At 37.9% G+C, this 16,355-nt stretch overlaps 1 protein-coding gene across 1 annotated transcript; it reads left to right on the top strand.

Annotated features, from left to right (window-relative positions):
- Positions 1 to 12,830: 12,830 nt before the first annotated feature.
- On the top strand, positions 12,831 to 15,867 carry LOC100699857 (GTPase IMAP family member 4). Its single transcript, XM_019347588.2, has 2 exons — positions 12,831 to 13,048; positions 14,024 to 15,867. The coding sequence occupies exons 1-2, from the start codon at positions 13,033 to 13,035 to the stop codon at positions 15,031 to 15,033; spliced, it is 1,026 nt and encodes a 341-aa protein (XP_019203133.1). The 5' UTR covers positions 12,831 to 13,032; the 3' UTR covers positions 15,034 to 15,867.
- The last annotated feature ends 488 nt before the right edge of the window (positions 15,868 to 16,355 follow it).

Below are 16,355 nucleotides of genomic sequence, written 5' to 3'. Positions count from 1 at the left end.
ACACTGGTCCTCAGTCAAGTGCTGCTTAGTCAAGAGTTATTTATCTCTGGCTCTCTTCCGCAGCATGTCTTTTGACCTGTCTTCCTTCTTTCTCTTCCCACCCGGTCGTGGCAGATAGCCCCGCCCCTCCCTCAGCCTGGTTCTGTCGGAGGTTTCTTCCTGTTAAAAGGGAGTTTTTCCTTCCCACTGTCGCCAAAGTGCTTGCTTCTGTATGTATTATTATAGTGTCTACCTTACAATGTAAAGCGGCTTGTCTGTTTCAATCAATCAATCAATCAATCAATCAATCAATCAAGGCTTTATTCGTCACGTGCAGGTTGCCCTGGAGTGAAATGGGACCCCCCCCTCCGACCTTACACACACATCACAGACATCACATGGGGACACAGGTCGGAGATCGGTAGCATTACAGAAAAAAACACTGAAATATACACTACAATAGGAAAGTATAAGAGGAAAAAAAGAGACCTCTACTCATGCTGGGCTCCTGTGGGAGGACAGACTGTGAGAGAGTGTTCCAGGGAAAGAGGCTAAGCAGAGAAGATAAGGGATAGGAGAGGAGGAAAAGTGCGACCGCCTTCGCCGAGAGCCACAGAAAGTACTGGCGTTATAGTGTGATGATATCTGTGCTTCTTTATATGCTATGGAGCTTTTTGTTTTCTCCTCATGATGACTCCCTTGTTGGAAGTCATTATGGGCAGAAACCCTGTTTTTCTCCGGAATTTTGCCCCTATATGTTACATATCTCACTGTCTATCCCTTTTTTTGCTGCCTGGCCTGACCTTTCTCCCCAATGTAAGTTTGTATATTTTAGCGTTTAGCATGTTTGGAGTGTGTAGTTAATGTGTTGTCTTGTGTAGTTAGTGTGTAGTGTTGTGGATAGTTTTGTGTTGTGTGTCAGAACAATGAGACAACTGCTGTCTCCAGGTAGAAAAAGGAGTGATACACCTGCTGCTGTCAGACCTGCAGGTATCAGGCTGTGATGTTCTCCTTTATAGTGAACAGAAATATTTGCAGTGGCACAAATAATTTGTGTGGCATCTTTCTGAATGCAGAACAGCTGATTGTTCTGTAAATAGTTTGAAATGGTTATTTAAAAAATCAAGGTAAAAGGTAAATGGATGCAAATAACTTTGTTGTTTGCAAAACTTGTGCATAGGATTTTAAAATTGACAATTTATATTTGTATTTAAAGTTCTGAAATATGATTCATTAAACATGTTTGGTTGTTACAGTAAAAAATATCACTTTTTCTACTTTGATTTTATGTTTTTTGTCTGATTTTAGATCAATTGTGTTAATACAGTATGTCAAAATGAAAACATGACTGTAAATTCAGACACGTGAGGTTGTGCTGAAAAAGATGATACCAATCAAGGCAAAGTAAATATTCTTTAAAGGTGAACTGTGGAGGGAAAATCAAAAGTAGTTAAAAATGGCCAATTATACCCTGGACCCCAGTGTTAGGATGCCTGGGTCGTTGACCCAGAGTTTTGAGTTATTATATTATTTATCATTTCTAGTTTTTTGGTTTCAGTGTCAAATTTGTGCTTTCTGTTTTCTGTCTGTAATCCTTAGTTGCTGTCTCCCCTGTCTTCCTACATCCCCCGTGTCCAGTCAGTGCCTGTGTCTGCCCTGGTCCCACGTCTCTGTTCCCTCTGTTGTAGTGCCTGCCTGTGAGTCTGTGTCTGTAAGTTCAGTCTGTGTTTTGTTTCCTGTTTTATTTTGAAGGTCCATGTCTTATGTTAATGCATCTGGTTTTGCTTCCCCTGTTTCGTTAGGCCTGATTTGCCCCAGCTGTGTTTCCCTCTTGTTACTCATTCCCTGACTGCTCCCTCTGTGTATTTAAACCCTGTGTTTCTCTGTGTCCGTGTTGCGATCTACCCTAATCTAGCTGTGTGTTCTGTCCGTTTGCCAGTTGAGGTTATTATTGTTTTCAGTTTAGTATTTGTATTCCCAGTTTTGCTAGTTCTCTGTTTGCCATCTAGCAATAAATCTGAGTTTGAGTTTACTTTCTGTCTCCGGAGTCTGCACATTGGGTCCTCCTACTACCTACTACCACACCCAGAGGGTTAAGCCCCACGCCCCCAGCATTGGGGGCAAAAAGGAGGAGATCACGTTTAATCGGTTATAACGCCGGTTGAGAAATATAAATCCAGACATGTGTGGTATCCACAGAAACCTCAGAATCTCAGCTAAAATGTCATATAAACCATTTCTACAACCACCAAACACACCGAAAACAAGCCGCGATTAAACGAGCAGTTACGTAAATGCGCAGAAGTCCGCTAAACACACAAAACCGAACCAGAAATTCTTCAGACTTCATGTAACCGGTTAAAAATAGGCTGGTTAGCTTCCAGGGCTATCACTGACTTCACACACCAAGTTTCACCACGATCAGACCAAAATTCACTGAATTAGCCGCAAAAGAAGACCACAAAAACACACAGCGGCGCAAATGCGCTAAGACAGAAATTGGCTTACCATCCTGATTTCCTCCGTTATTTTCGCCGGTAGCCGGTAGCCACGTGATAGCCGGTAGTTACCATGCCAACCTAGCCGCATCAGCGCCGTTTTCCGTCATCAACCTCCATTTTAGACCCACCTACAGACACGTGACTGGACAGACGCCTCATGCAATAAATTTGGACACACGTGGGTTTTGGCATTACAACGTCTGATTGGTTGAAGTGACGTGAACGTGGCATCGTTACTTTGAATCTATTGGCTAAAACGATTAAAAAGAGGTGTCAATCATGCAAATTGACCAAAAGAAACCAAAGTTACAGCCCCTCAGAATTTAAAGGGCCAGAGGCCAATGAAGCGCTCTATGCGCACGGCAGAAAAGGGCCATTACCATGTAAATGTGTGGTTAATTCTTCAAAAATATATTTTAAAAAAAAGCATTTTTAGGCCTGTTAATAAAATTTATTAATTTCTGCTCTTTAATACCTAAAAAAATAAACTGGCATGGTGTCCAATTGTGTGCCAAAATTGGACATTTTTGTACAACGTCTGGATATTCATGTATTGACAGGGCTGTAGTTTTTCACTGTTTTACTTTCGAAACACAAATCTTTGCACAGATTATGCTTATATGTTGGTTGGATTTCTGGAACCAAATATGAGCTGAGACATATTTTTAAAAGGGTTATATGCTAAAAATTACAAAAAAAAATTAGGCGAGAATAAAATCTACTTACTTTTTCTGTGTTCCAGTCTCAGTAACTTTGACACAGTAATATCTGCTTTAATATTTACACCTCTGATTAAATGTCCCAAGTGTTAGCTTCATTTTGATACCAAGATTGTAAGGACAGAGTTTGTAATTGCAGAGAAATAATCAATTTAATTTAGGCATTGCATTTTCGAGCAGGAAGCTCAGAAACCCTCTTGGGGCTTAAGAGGGGTTTTTTAAAAGTAACGTCATAGTTACTTTTCAAGTAATTAATTACTTTTAGAATATTGTAACTCAGTTACTAACTCAGTTACGTTTTTGAATAACTAGTAACTATAATTAATTACTTTTTCAAAGTAACTTGCCCAACAGAGTTCAAGAAGCATATTAATACTGCAATGGGTTGGTGTTGCACAAACACCAACAGTTTAAAAAATAATTAAACAATTAACAGATTAGAATACATATATTCTGTGCTGAGATTAAACTGACACCTTAATGAGATTAAGACAGATTACAAAAGATGGGGTCTGATGGCATGAAACGACATTAAACCAGAGCTGCCATTTTAGTGAATGTGGGAAACATGCAGATCCCACACATGCAATTTCCTGCCACTGCTTTGAATGAACACACTAATTTGCAATGAGTCTTTTTCGTCCTGTTAACAGTTAATTCATATTTATAATTATAAATGTCCAATGGGAAGTGTCCAATGGTTGTAATAGTTATCCATGGTTGCTTAACAAATCCCAACAGTTCCAGAAAGTTCTTTTTCACTTTTAATTGATTATATTTACATCTTTATTTCTGGTATGGAGGGCATGAAAGGAATATTATGTCCTGTTAGGGAAAATGATGTGTGATAATAGATGTTTTTTGCAAAAAACGATTGTTGTAAAGCCTAAAAAATATACTCTCTCTTGCTCTAACCACACTACAAAAAAGAATATGAACACTATGTAAGGGTTAAATTAGCCAATGTGTCATGGCGTTAAGTAGAACCCAAACGCTGGACTCTTATAGTGAAGGACAGTGGATTTATTTATGGTGAGTGGAAGAAACAACTCCAGCACTGTGGCTCCTGTGGTGATTCCTCTGTGAATCCCACAGTGCATGTGTCCATAAACAGTGAAAAGGCAACAAGTCCAAAACCCGACTACACTCCGTGATTTCCCCTCGTGACGACGCTCTCCCCTCCCGACTCCTGGTGAAACAAAAACAGCTCAACAGGAAACCCACAGTAGCGATGTCGTTCACAAACACTCATCAACTGAGGTACAGGTTTGACGTAGTATAACCCCGCCCTGACTGGAGCTCGGCCACCTTCTTAAATAGGATGCTCTCGATGAGGCCATCAGCTGCAGCTGGTGAAGGCTAACAAGCGGCAGGTGCGGCAGCCTCCATTGCAGGAACACTTTCGGGTCGCAGTGCCTCAGCGACCCAAATCATCCGGGAGCGCATATGACCACACACACAGAAGAACGAAGATAAAAAGGAGAGTAAACCACCAAAAACACAACATACAGAAAGATAAACACATACGAAGAATGCATATGGGTCCCTAGACCCAGGCCATGACATTATAAGTAATGCATTACTTTTCCAATGAAGGCTGGACCCCAGAATGTGCAGCAGCAAAACTAGATGAAACATTAGACGACTTTCCAGCTGCTTTTCCTGCTAGAGTCCCAGGCAGCAGTTGCCACATTTAATCCACTATAGGCAATCCCACCAAACCCCCACATAGAAGTGTCCACACTCCCACCACCAACAACTCCTACTGAACCACTAATGGAGTCAACAGATACGCAGAGAGCAGTGGCATCTCTTCATCCCTCAGCAGCCTCAAAAAGACCCACAGCGCAACCTTGATAACAATAACAGAAGTATTCAACTGAACAGCAAGAATCCCAAAACCTCAAAAACACCCTGACCTCCTGGAAAGACATCCTGCAGCATCTTCAAGTAATCATGAGAAAGGTAAGTATAAAACCAAAGAAGGTGTGTTTGCTCATGTTTACAACACAAACTCTGACAGTTTTCTGGTTAGTATACATAAACAACTTTGCAAGAATAACTGTGTATGCAAGGATAGTAGGTTGCCTTATAGCATAACAGTAATTTATAAATGCAAAATACACACAAAAAAACAATTTTAGCATTATGCATTTATTATTTTAACAAATACATAATGATCATATCATATCAGATCAAATCAACCATTTTTTAAAGTGTGAAAGTAGATGGTGTGGCTCTAGTGCAGTGCTGACAAGTAAAATGAAAAGTATGTTGATGTATTTTTTTTTATATCCATTATATTACACTTTTATTTTATTTAATAAACAGTGCATTTTCATTCATTTGTTATATTTGCTCTGTATGTATAATATTGAACTGTGTGATAACTGTGTGGAAACATGGACCATAGGTTAATAACAGATTTTGTGGTTAAAAAAGATATTGAAAAACTTCATTTATTTTTGTATTATGAAAGGATTACAAAGTAGAAAATATTTTTAAAGAATCAAGTAAATATTAGTGCATTACACTCTTAACTTCAAATTCAGATGACATCTCTCTACCTATATTCATAAATTATTTCATTCTAAATTACTCCTTATTTTATGTCAACAAGGTGAGTAGTGTCTCTCTTTGACCGACAAACTGTGTCACTGGTCTCGAGCTACATACATAAAACATTAGTAGTTGGAACGGTGGTGTCCACTGTATTCAACACTGCAGGCTAACATGGTGGTTTCCTCACATTGGTGCCTGCTGCTATGTGTTTTCAATGGATTTATTCTAAGTTTATGAGAGTGCATCAATTTTACAGGACGTAATTTCACACTAATCTACAGACTGTATCTTTAAAATAAAAATGTGTATAACAACACCAATGACAACAAACCCATGAAAATGATGGTTGTGAAAGTGATAAGACACTGCAACAATTTTAGAAACGATTACAAAATGAATGTAAAGGACCAGACCTGAACATAACAACCACAAAATGAAAAATACTGGCAGGAGCCAGTGCTACCTCTCAGCCTCTTAGTAGATGCACTGAGGGTATGAATTTGAAAAATCGTCTGACCTTGACCTCATGTTCAAAGTCTCTGAAACTCAAATCGGTCTGAGATTTCTTTAGCAAATGCACCTATGGTATTAATCTGAAAATCCTTGGTAATGTACTTCTTAAGTAAATGGATTCACAAACTTAGTTGTCCACATCACCTGCCTGCCCACTAAGCAATGACAATACGCCATCATCCTTTAGCACTGAGAGGTTAGTACTTTACTTTCCAGTAAAATATAATGAATTTTAGAACCTCTGTTCCCTTAATGTCATAGTTACCGTGTCCCCATTAAAAATAGAAAAGTTAGGCTGGACATTTATGCATAATATTTTAGAAGACAGAAAAATGGTGCATTGCAGATACTGTACCTCAGCAGTGATGATGGTAAGTGACTTGTTCACACTGACATATTGAGTGCTTATCTTACAGATTCAGAGCTGTCTTCATAATACACTTGTACCTGTGGAACACCTGATCAGGAGATGCCACTCAAGGAAGAAGCAAAAATTGAATGCATTCAGTCCGTTTCCTCATTTTGTTTGTTTCAGTATTGTCATACCATGTTTATTTCACAAATGTGAGGCTAGTACTGAACATACATAATCATTTTGGTGTTCCTTGATTACCAAAAGAATGACAGAAAAGGCTCGTTTGAATGCTCCACATAATATGAACCTAGTAAGTAGTTGTGAGGATAGCAGATGCTTTCCATGTCTTTTTCTATTTCTATTTGTATATTATAATCTCATACAAACTAATTATATTTTTTTTTATTAGTTTGAAGCTCAAAGTGCAGTGGAAATTTTGCATGGGAACAGTTTAAGTGGAATACAGAGCAGAGCACCATCAGATGAAAACAACAAAAATGAGTAAAGTGTCATAAAGGACAGTAATAAAACACCACTTTACTTTTTCAACTGTAAAACGCAGCAGAAAGACAACTTTCTTCATATTCAGTCCTAGATTATTTATTAAATTATCAATGATCATTTTGTCAAGTTTGGTTGGTTTCAACAGATCATTAAAATTGTAAACGTTATAAAAAAATTTGCAATATAAAATACATACTGCCTATCCACACAAAAACAGATACTGTTACAGAACATAACAAAGAAAACAGAAGACAGCAGTAAAAGTGACTAAAACACACAGTAGCTTACAGTAACATGTAAAAGAAAATTTGACTGATTCAAGGTGTCCAGACTTTATTCAGTGTTAGACTCCAAGTTGACAGAAATGTTTTGGTTCACAAAAAGGTTTACTTTAATTTGCCAGAGGTGCTAGTTTCATTTGGGGAAATCTGCATTCATGTGAGAATGAAGAAGTCACTTGGATGAGTGACGAAATGTTTCTCCCACTGAAAACACTACGTTCAGATGAACAGAATCAACTTTCTGGGGTTTAATTTGATCATTATATCTTTATTTCAAGTTCAGCTCAGCATTTAATTATAACTCAGCAATGAAATCCGTGAAATGAATACCTCGCTGACTAAGTAAATCAAGAAGGATTACAATAAAATCTGTTAAGTGTTGCTGCATTGTAGTTAATATTTAATGCAGAAAACAAATAAGCAAGAGCATTAGTTCAATAGGGAAAACATTAAGTTACTTATAATCAAACATAAGTATCTGTTTCTTTATTTAATAATCTAGTCTAATAAACATTTTTAACCAGTGTTGAAGACACTAAGACCTTGCATTAAAAACTATAAAAGAACAGTAGATGGCAGTGTGAGACTATAGTCTACTACCAACACTTCAGTGATGTTCGTGTTTTTATTTGAACAGGCTAAAAATTGCACTATCTAGTTGTTTGATTTCTTCAAAAATCCTCCTGCCAGCATCGGCGACTACTTCACCGATTCGTATCAGATGATATAATGGATTAAACTTCTCAGCTTCATCTCTGGCCTCATTTTCACACCAGGACTGAAACTTGTGTCTTTCTTCTTTCAGTTGTCTCTCACACTTCTCCTTTAATTTCTTCATCTCCCATTCTCTCTTTTCTCTCTCCATCTCTCTCTTCCTCTCCTCCTCTCTCGCTCCTCTTTATCTCTTTCTCAGCCTGGAGTTGTTCGTTGTATTTCTGTATGTCTTTATATCTTTCCCGTATTTCTCTCTCCATTTTGTCTTTTTCTTTCCGTATTTCTTCTTCTTTCTCTCTCAGGATGCGTTGTTTCTCCTCTTCAATCGCCCTCTCAGCCTCTTGGAACATCTCGTTGGTGTAGTGGCTTCCTCCGTTCTTCTGGACTATCTCTCTGATCTTCTGGAGCAGCTCAGTGACCTGAGAGCGCTCCTTCAGTTTATTGTTGAAGACGTGGTACTGACCGTTACATCTGGCCACGAGTTCCTGCAGGTCTGAGCTTTCTTCTAAGAACTCTTCCATACTGGTGCCTTCAAGTTGGTCTCCATGGGTAAAGAGAACCATGCTGTATTTGTCTGCTGTGTGGCCAAAGATTTTTTGAATCTTTTGCACCATGTGTTTTTCCTCCCTCTTCAGTGAATCTGCCCAGTTTGATGACCACCAAGAAGATATGAGGTCCTGGAGAAGCATAGGAGATGCACTCGCATATATTTTTAGTAATTCTCTCCTTATCAAACCTGGTATCAAACAACTTTGCCTTTTGAACACTCTTCAGTCATAGACATGCCACTGTCTATGACTGAACTGTTTCCAGTTCTCCTGCCAGAATCTGTATAGAAAGCTCAGAAACAATGAATTGGGATCTACATCAGGTTGTAAATGCATAAATCTTTTCTTCTGAACATTAACCAAGTTTTGGGATAGATTTTTCTAGATTCAAAAAATTTGCTTGTTTTTAAAAAGTACCCCAAAAAGATGTGTTACAACCAAGGGTGTAGATTTGTTTTTGGCATTGGTGGGGACGGATGATTCAACCACCAAACCCTGCCCTGTTTCTTTTTTTACCCCTTTTTGTCTTTGCTTCTTGAGAAAAAAAAAAAAAGAGGAGAAATATACTTGCCTACATATGCTATTCTACGTACCTTTAAACCATTTAAAATTACAATTTATAGTTTTATATATGAATTACATAATGTTAAATTACTATTAAACAAATGATTGACTGAAGTATTTTAGACTTTAGTTTACTTCAGCCATATTCCATATAAATCAGGTATCATACAAAAATAAAAATAGCTTCAAATACAGTCATGACAATAAAAGAATATGACTTTAAGGACTTAACAACATTACTTCAGTTATAGTACACCAACATCTCTTACACATTTGCACTAAGGGAACACTGAATGACCTGGTGTTTTTTGTCCATAGAACTACTCAGCTAAGATTACCACAAAAGATCTGTCAGCAAAATTATGCAACATTTTAGGCACACTGTTGCCCGGATCAAATCAGTGAGCTGTGATTTTTTATTCTAAACATGAACTACTGTTACAGCAACAGATATGGACTACTGGTGCCCCACACAACAACTCAATGTCCACTATGTGAGGGAGCCAAACACATGCCTTCTCCTCTCGTTAACTGAGATAAACTGCTGGCATATTTGTTTTACATCTATACTGTCCAGTCTCTCCTGGTGGACATGGCATACAGCAACATTGTTTAATCTCATTTGAGTCATTGTTGACCTTAGCCATCTTTTTAGTCTTCTGAGAGCACTGAAGCTTCTTTCAGCCTCAGTACATGTGTTTTATCCTCAGATTAAAATGATTATTCTGTGCTTGATGTGCCTCACCTTTGGCCCTGGTTCTTCCCCTCTGACTGCACTAGGACATATTGCTACCTGATAAAATAACACATTGATTCGTGCCATATAAAAAGTGAGACATGTCGATTCACATTCTTTGTCAAATATACACTAATGAATCAATTTACATCAGCAGCCTAACAATTGTCATGATAACAAATACTAGTTAATCTATAGCACCAAATCATCAGTCAGTCACCTGTGAAATGCTACTCTGGGACTGAGATAACTAATAGTGCTGCCTGTTGTGCAGTTAGTTTCCAAAACACGTTATTCATGGTTACATACAATTTTAGACTGATGTGGGCCAAAGCCTAGCATAGCCTGTAACGTTATTGTGACGGACACAATTTTATGAGTTAACTTGTCTTTAAGTGACTTACAGGTTTCTTTGAAAAATACTTTCTTATATCCAGGTTCTTCCTTTTTACTACCATCCTCCTCTCCTCCTTGCAGGTCCTTGCAGCGCAGGCTTGCTGCTCCTAAAAATAAACAGAGCTCCCTGAAAGGCACAGCCAATCACATTGACAATATTTGTCACATGTAGGAGAGAACGTAATTTAACTCTTTCTGCACCGCTGGGTGAATGAGACGTTGACAGATCGGGGGGTTTCTTTCTATCGGGTTTCTTTTTCTTTACTGTCAGAGATCAAATTATTGGTGGGGACAATTCAATAATCGCTGGATATTGGTGGGGACATGTCCCTTCCGTCATTGCCAAATCTACGCCCTTGGTTACAACTATTAATCCTGTGAGGTCATAGTCATCATCAGTGAGTATAACTATAACCTGGCATTATCACAAGTTGTGCATTATTAATCTTTTTTTTAATTATTTTAACTCGCATACAAAAAAAAAAAAAATTCCTAAATCATAGGATAAGGATTGCTGTTTGAAACTAGGATTAGAGGGTTAAAAGTAATTTCAAACTACAGCTTTCTATAAAATGCTTTCTTTGGAGAGGCTATGACATTAATTAAATTATCAGTGATCACTGCTGTAACACTAAAAAATGTCACTAACAAAATGACTTACCAAGCTTGCTGGCCATGTCTGGGATGAAAGTGTTCATGTCCTAAAAAGTGCAGTGTAGATACTTCCTCTGGTGTGGAGTCAAACGTGAAAGTCAGAGACTGTGCTGCACCTTCTTTAACAGAACATAGCAACCAGTCTACACCAACAAATAACTGCATTGGACACAGAGAGAAAGTGAAACTAAAGTTTAGTGGTATTATTTAGTTACAAGGGTTTTTTATACAACCAGATAACCATGTGATTTCTTGAATTCTTTGCACCATGTGCATTTCCTTTTCAGTGTATCTGCCCCATCTGAGAACAAACAAGAAGATGCAGGGTCATGGAAAAGCTTAGGAGATGCACAGGGATAAGCCTTTGTGATTTTATGCAAGGAAGGCCTGGTCTCAGAAAGGCATATAGCCTTCCCTTCAGGTCAGAACAAGCACTGATGTGCTACAGTGATATTTCCAGCCCCAGTCTCATTAGTCCTGCTGGATCCTGCGCATTACAAGCATACATTGCATGTGTATTTGGCAGTAAAGCAGCTTTAGTAACTACTGGTATTTATGTATTTAGATGTTTGTCAATCAATCAATTATTTTCATTTTCACTTGCAATGTTACACGTACATGTTACCTGCAGCGAAATACATACATTACCATACATACATTGCGCAAACATCAGATTGGGAAAACAGATCGCAGAGAGGTAGGATGGTAAAAAAAACAATGAAATACACAATACATGAGGGGAGAGGAGGAGAAAAAGGAACTCCACCCAGACTGAGCTCCTAAGAGGAGAGCAGTTTGAGAAGAGAAAAAATATGTAGAAAATATAAGTGTGAAAACAGTAATGGGTTCTGATTACTTTCTAAGTCTACTGGGAAATAGTAGTATAGTAGTTATATGTCCTGATGGCATAGAAACAGCAGCAATTTTAAAAACTACAGACAGTGCAGCACAAAGTAGTTCTTGCATGAACTTGCATATTTTTTCCACTATGTTTCATATCTGCTGCTTCTTACAGAAAATCCATGCAACAGGATATCTTAAAATGTGTTCACATTTACATGTCGTCAAACTGCAAAACTTTGATGATTTTTGATTAGTAAACTGCATAATATTTGTTCTATTCATAATGTATGAGGCCTGGTATCATTACTTTGCATCAACTCGTGCAAAATATTACCTCAAAATATGTTGGGTCTGTGTTTCCACAAGCCCCGCTAGTTCTAGAGACTTATTCATCATGAAAGAAAACAAGACAGTCAGCGATCGATCGATTACTTGCGCAAGGGAGGCCTCGTCTGTGTCCACCACGAAAATGACCCCAAATCCGGCCTCCTCCTGCTGCCTTTTATTGAGAAACAGTTCACACAAAACACATCACAGCAAAGCAACGCCCACGTGGTTCTAAGACAAGGCATTGTATATATATATGTGTGAACTTCTGTAAGAATGTGTGTGTGTGTGTGTGTGGTGGGGGTGCGTTTGTGTGACCTCCTGCTGACCAAAAGGGTCATAAAAGCAGGACGCTTACAACACAAGAAACAGATCTTTCAGATAGGATGTATCAACAATAAAACCTCCCCCAGCACAGAGTGGTTGGAGAGGTGGTTAGGATCAAAGGAATGGCTTTGATCCTACTGCTTGAACTAAGACCGTACAAATTTAAGAAACACAATGGCAACATTCAACAATTAGACCTAACAAAATACTTTAAATCAAAAATGAAAATGAATTTTATTGAACAACATTCATTCGTTGATGCAGACAGATGCAGAGTTTTGAATACATTTAAGTCCATATCCGGTTTTAGAAAAATCCCCTTAAAACGGAAATAATACCACAAAACTTTCATTTTCACTGTGTGTTCTGTACATTTAGGTGTGGTTTGGCTCATACTGCCTGTTGAAGAAGTTCTGGCGCAGTCTTTGCCTTTTGCTTCTTACTCCACTTCAGGTAGCTACACAACACTGTTTAGTTTGGACATCGACAGAAGCAATTACAACCCAAGCATGGCTGGCAAACTCAGTAAGTCATCATATTAGTCATGTCTTCTAGTGTTACAACAGTGATTCATCGCTGATTTAAAATCTAGATAGCTAAATAGATAGATACATAGATAGAAACAAGATCAGTAAGGTTAGTATTAGATGCAGACCTAGGATGGTTTAAAATAAATGTTTTAGGTCTAAAAGGGAGAAGGGAGAAGCATAATGTTTAACAAGACGTATCCCATTATGCAAAAATGAACAAAAAATTAAAAAATATTTGCACAAGCTGCCTATATTTTCATTAGCTATAGATATGTATACAATAAAAATAGCAATAATAATGGACAATAGGAACACAAAGACAAAGACTCACTGTGCTTCTTTGGTCATTAATATTGTCCATAGTCCTCCTTTCTAACCATGTTAACCTGCTAACCAAGTCTCTGAGACAGCAGTTTTGTGAATGTAGTTCTGAGATGTGGAAGAGAGTTCATGACTTTTGAATGTCCAGCTTCGCTGTGTTTATATTAAGTTAAGCATGGGTGTGTAGCTAGCCACCACGTAGCACATCATTATATACCAGCTAGTTCAACTTCAGTAACCCTACAAACATCACTGCTGTTTAGTTTTCTGTATTCATTTATGTCAGAAGTGATAACAGAGCTGTAAGTTTAAATTTTTTCAGAAATCCTTCAGTCAGACCATGGTCTATTATATTTCGGTGGAAACTAGCGAGCTAACGCCCTGCTACCTTCTAACTCCGTTAAATTTAATAAAATCTTTCTTCGTGGAGCCTGGATGTTTAAATGAATTGTTACACCTGGTAGAGAAACCACACTGATCATTTTATTAAAGACAAAATAATTTAGACAGTTTGTAACTCTCAGTGATGCCGCAGTGATCATTTGACTTTGGTCCCTGAACCGGAGTTTAGACCAGTACACGGCTAATGATGTCAGACTTAAAGACCAGATATGTATAATAAGTACTAGTTTCTGATCTTTCTACACAGATTTCTACACAAATGATGAGGTCAGGATTGTAATGGTGGGGAAAACTGGAACTGGAAAGAGTGCTACTGGAAACGCCATTCTGGGTCGTGGGTGCTTTGAATCCAAGTTCAGTGCCGTGTCTATGACTGTAGAAACTTCCAAAGGAAAAGCTACAGTGGATGGACATTGTGTTGCTGTCATTGACACCCCGGGGCTGTTTGATACCAGGTTTGATGAAGAGAAAACTCAGAAAAATATATGCCAGTGCATCTCCTATGCTTCTCCAGGCCCCCATATATTCTTGGTGGTTGTCAGACTGGGCAGATACACTGAAGAGGAAAAACAGACGGTGCAAAAGATTCAAAAAATCTTTGGCGCTGATGCAGACAAATACAGCATGGTTCTCTTTACCCATGGAGACCTACTTGAAGGCACCACTATGGAAGAGTTCCTAGAAGACAGTCCAGACCTGCAGGAACTCGTGGCCAGATGTAACGGTCAGTACCACGTCTTCAACAATAAACTGAAGGAGCGCTCTCAGGTCACTGAGCTGCTCCAGAAGATCAGAGAGATAGTCCAGAAGAACGGAGGAAGCCACTACACCAACGAGATGTTCCAAAAGGCTGAGAGGGCGATTGAAGAGGAGAAACAACGCATCCTGAGAGAGAAAGAAGAAGAAATACGGAAAGAAAAAGAGAAAATGGAGAGAGAAATACGTGAAAGATATGAGAAAGAGATGCAGGAATGCAAAAAGAAAATCCAGGCAGAGTGGGAGAGAGAGAAAAGGAAGAGAGAACGGGAGATGAAGAAATTTAAAGAGAAGTATGAAAGAGAACTGAAGGAAGAAATACACAAGATTCAGTCCACATATAAAAGTAAAGCCAGAGATAAATCTGAAGAGTTTAATCCATTATTTTTTGTGACAGTACCTCTTGAAACCACAGTTAATGTTGCCCATGAAGTGGTTAGAGGAGTTAAAAAACTTGGAACTGGCATTGGGAAGATTTTAAAATTGCCTTTTAACTTGTGATTCATGCATTGAATGACTGTCAGGTTAGTCTTGATCTTTTCAAATAGTACAGCATGACTGCCCCTCTGTATCATTGTACCATTGTTTTCAACATTTTTAAATGTTGTAAACATTTTACCACTTCCTGCCTTCCTGATCTCACAGATAGGAACAAGTTCAACTATTTTATTTGAGGTTATTGTAAAATTTGTCAATTTGCATATATTGCAAACATTTGAAGCTTTTTCTTTTTTTCACGTATAGCTAGCTTCTTTCACACAGCAGATCCTTTGGACATATTGAATTTCCTTTTAATGTTATCTTAATGATTTACTAGTTGAAGTACATTCATACTGTGAGCTTTTGAGTTATTCATAATATTATAGTTCAAGATATATCTGTTTTTAGCATTTTTACAAACACATTTATGTTTTACGTGAAATGATTGGTGTACGTGTGGATGTGAGAGCATATTATTGTCTTTGGTCCTGTGATGCACTTTCACTGTGCGCAGGATGTACCGTCTCACTCTATAACAGTGGTTAAACACAAGAAACTGATAGTGAGAGCTCTTTGTAACTTCTTTTATTGCCAATGATGTTGTTTTTGTTTGTGGGATTTATTTTTCTTCACTTGTTTGGTGAGTGGATCCATCTTTGTTCCAACTTTTACCTTCCCCTTGACTGAGTTGTTTGCATTGCCTTTTGCCTTCACATGTATGACTCGCAGCCTGAAAATAAACTTAGATTTGTGGACTTTGTGCCATGACCTCTAGAACTGTAAGTATTGGTCCTTCTTTTTGTAACCTAGTTGTCTCCTTTAAAATAAATTTGTGAGTCACTGTCATAATTCAAATGAGTGTTGTTCTTGCTTTCTCAGTGTCGCTGGTTAACTTTATGATTTTTTTAATATAATTCTGGAAAATACAAAATATAAAATGATGGGTTGAATAGTAGTATCTTTGCTTATGTAATGAGTAGAGATGGCATGATACCACTTTTTTATGTCCGATACCGATATCAGACATTTGGATATCTGCCGATACCGATATGAATCCTATATAGTGTATTTTTTAATCAATAAAACTGTTTTTTTAATATCTTGCTGCATTTTGCATAAGTTCATACTCAAGTTTAAATAAAAAACAACACTAAAGCTATTCTGTTATACCTGTATGTAAAAAATACACTGCACCCAAAATATTTCATAGTTCAGCAACACTGATCAATCTAATAAACTTAAACCTACTCCATCCTTCCTATTCTGGTATTTTAAAGAGTACTTAGGGGAAATATTAAGCAACCTAACTAATAGGGTTGCAAACTCCCAGCAAAAAAAAATAG

Source organism: Oreochromis niloticus, linkage group LG18, assembly GCF_001858045.2.
Source record: "Oreochromis niloticus isolate F11D_XX linkage group LG18, O_niloticus_UMD_NMBU, whole genome shotgun sequence".
Lineage (NCBI taxonomy): Eukaryota > Metazoa > Chordata > Actinopteri > Cichliformes > Cichlidae > Oreochromis > Oreochromis niloticus.
This window is presented reverse-complemented; position numbering and strand designations above follow the sequence as displayed.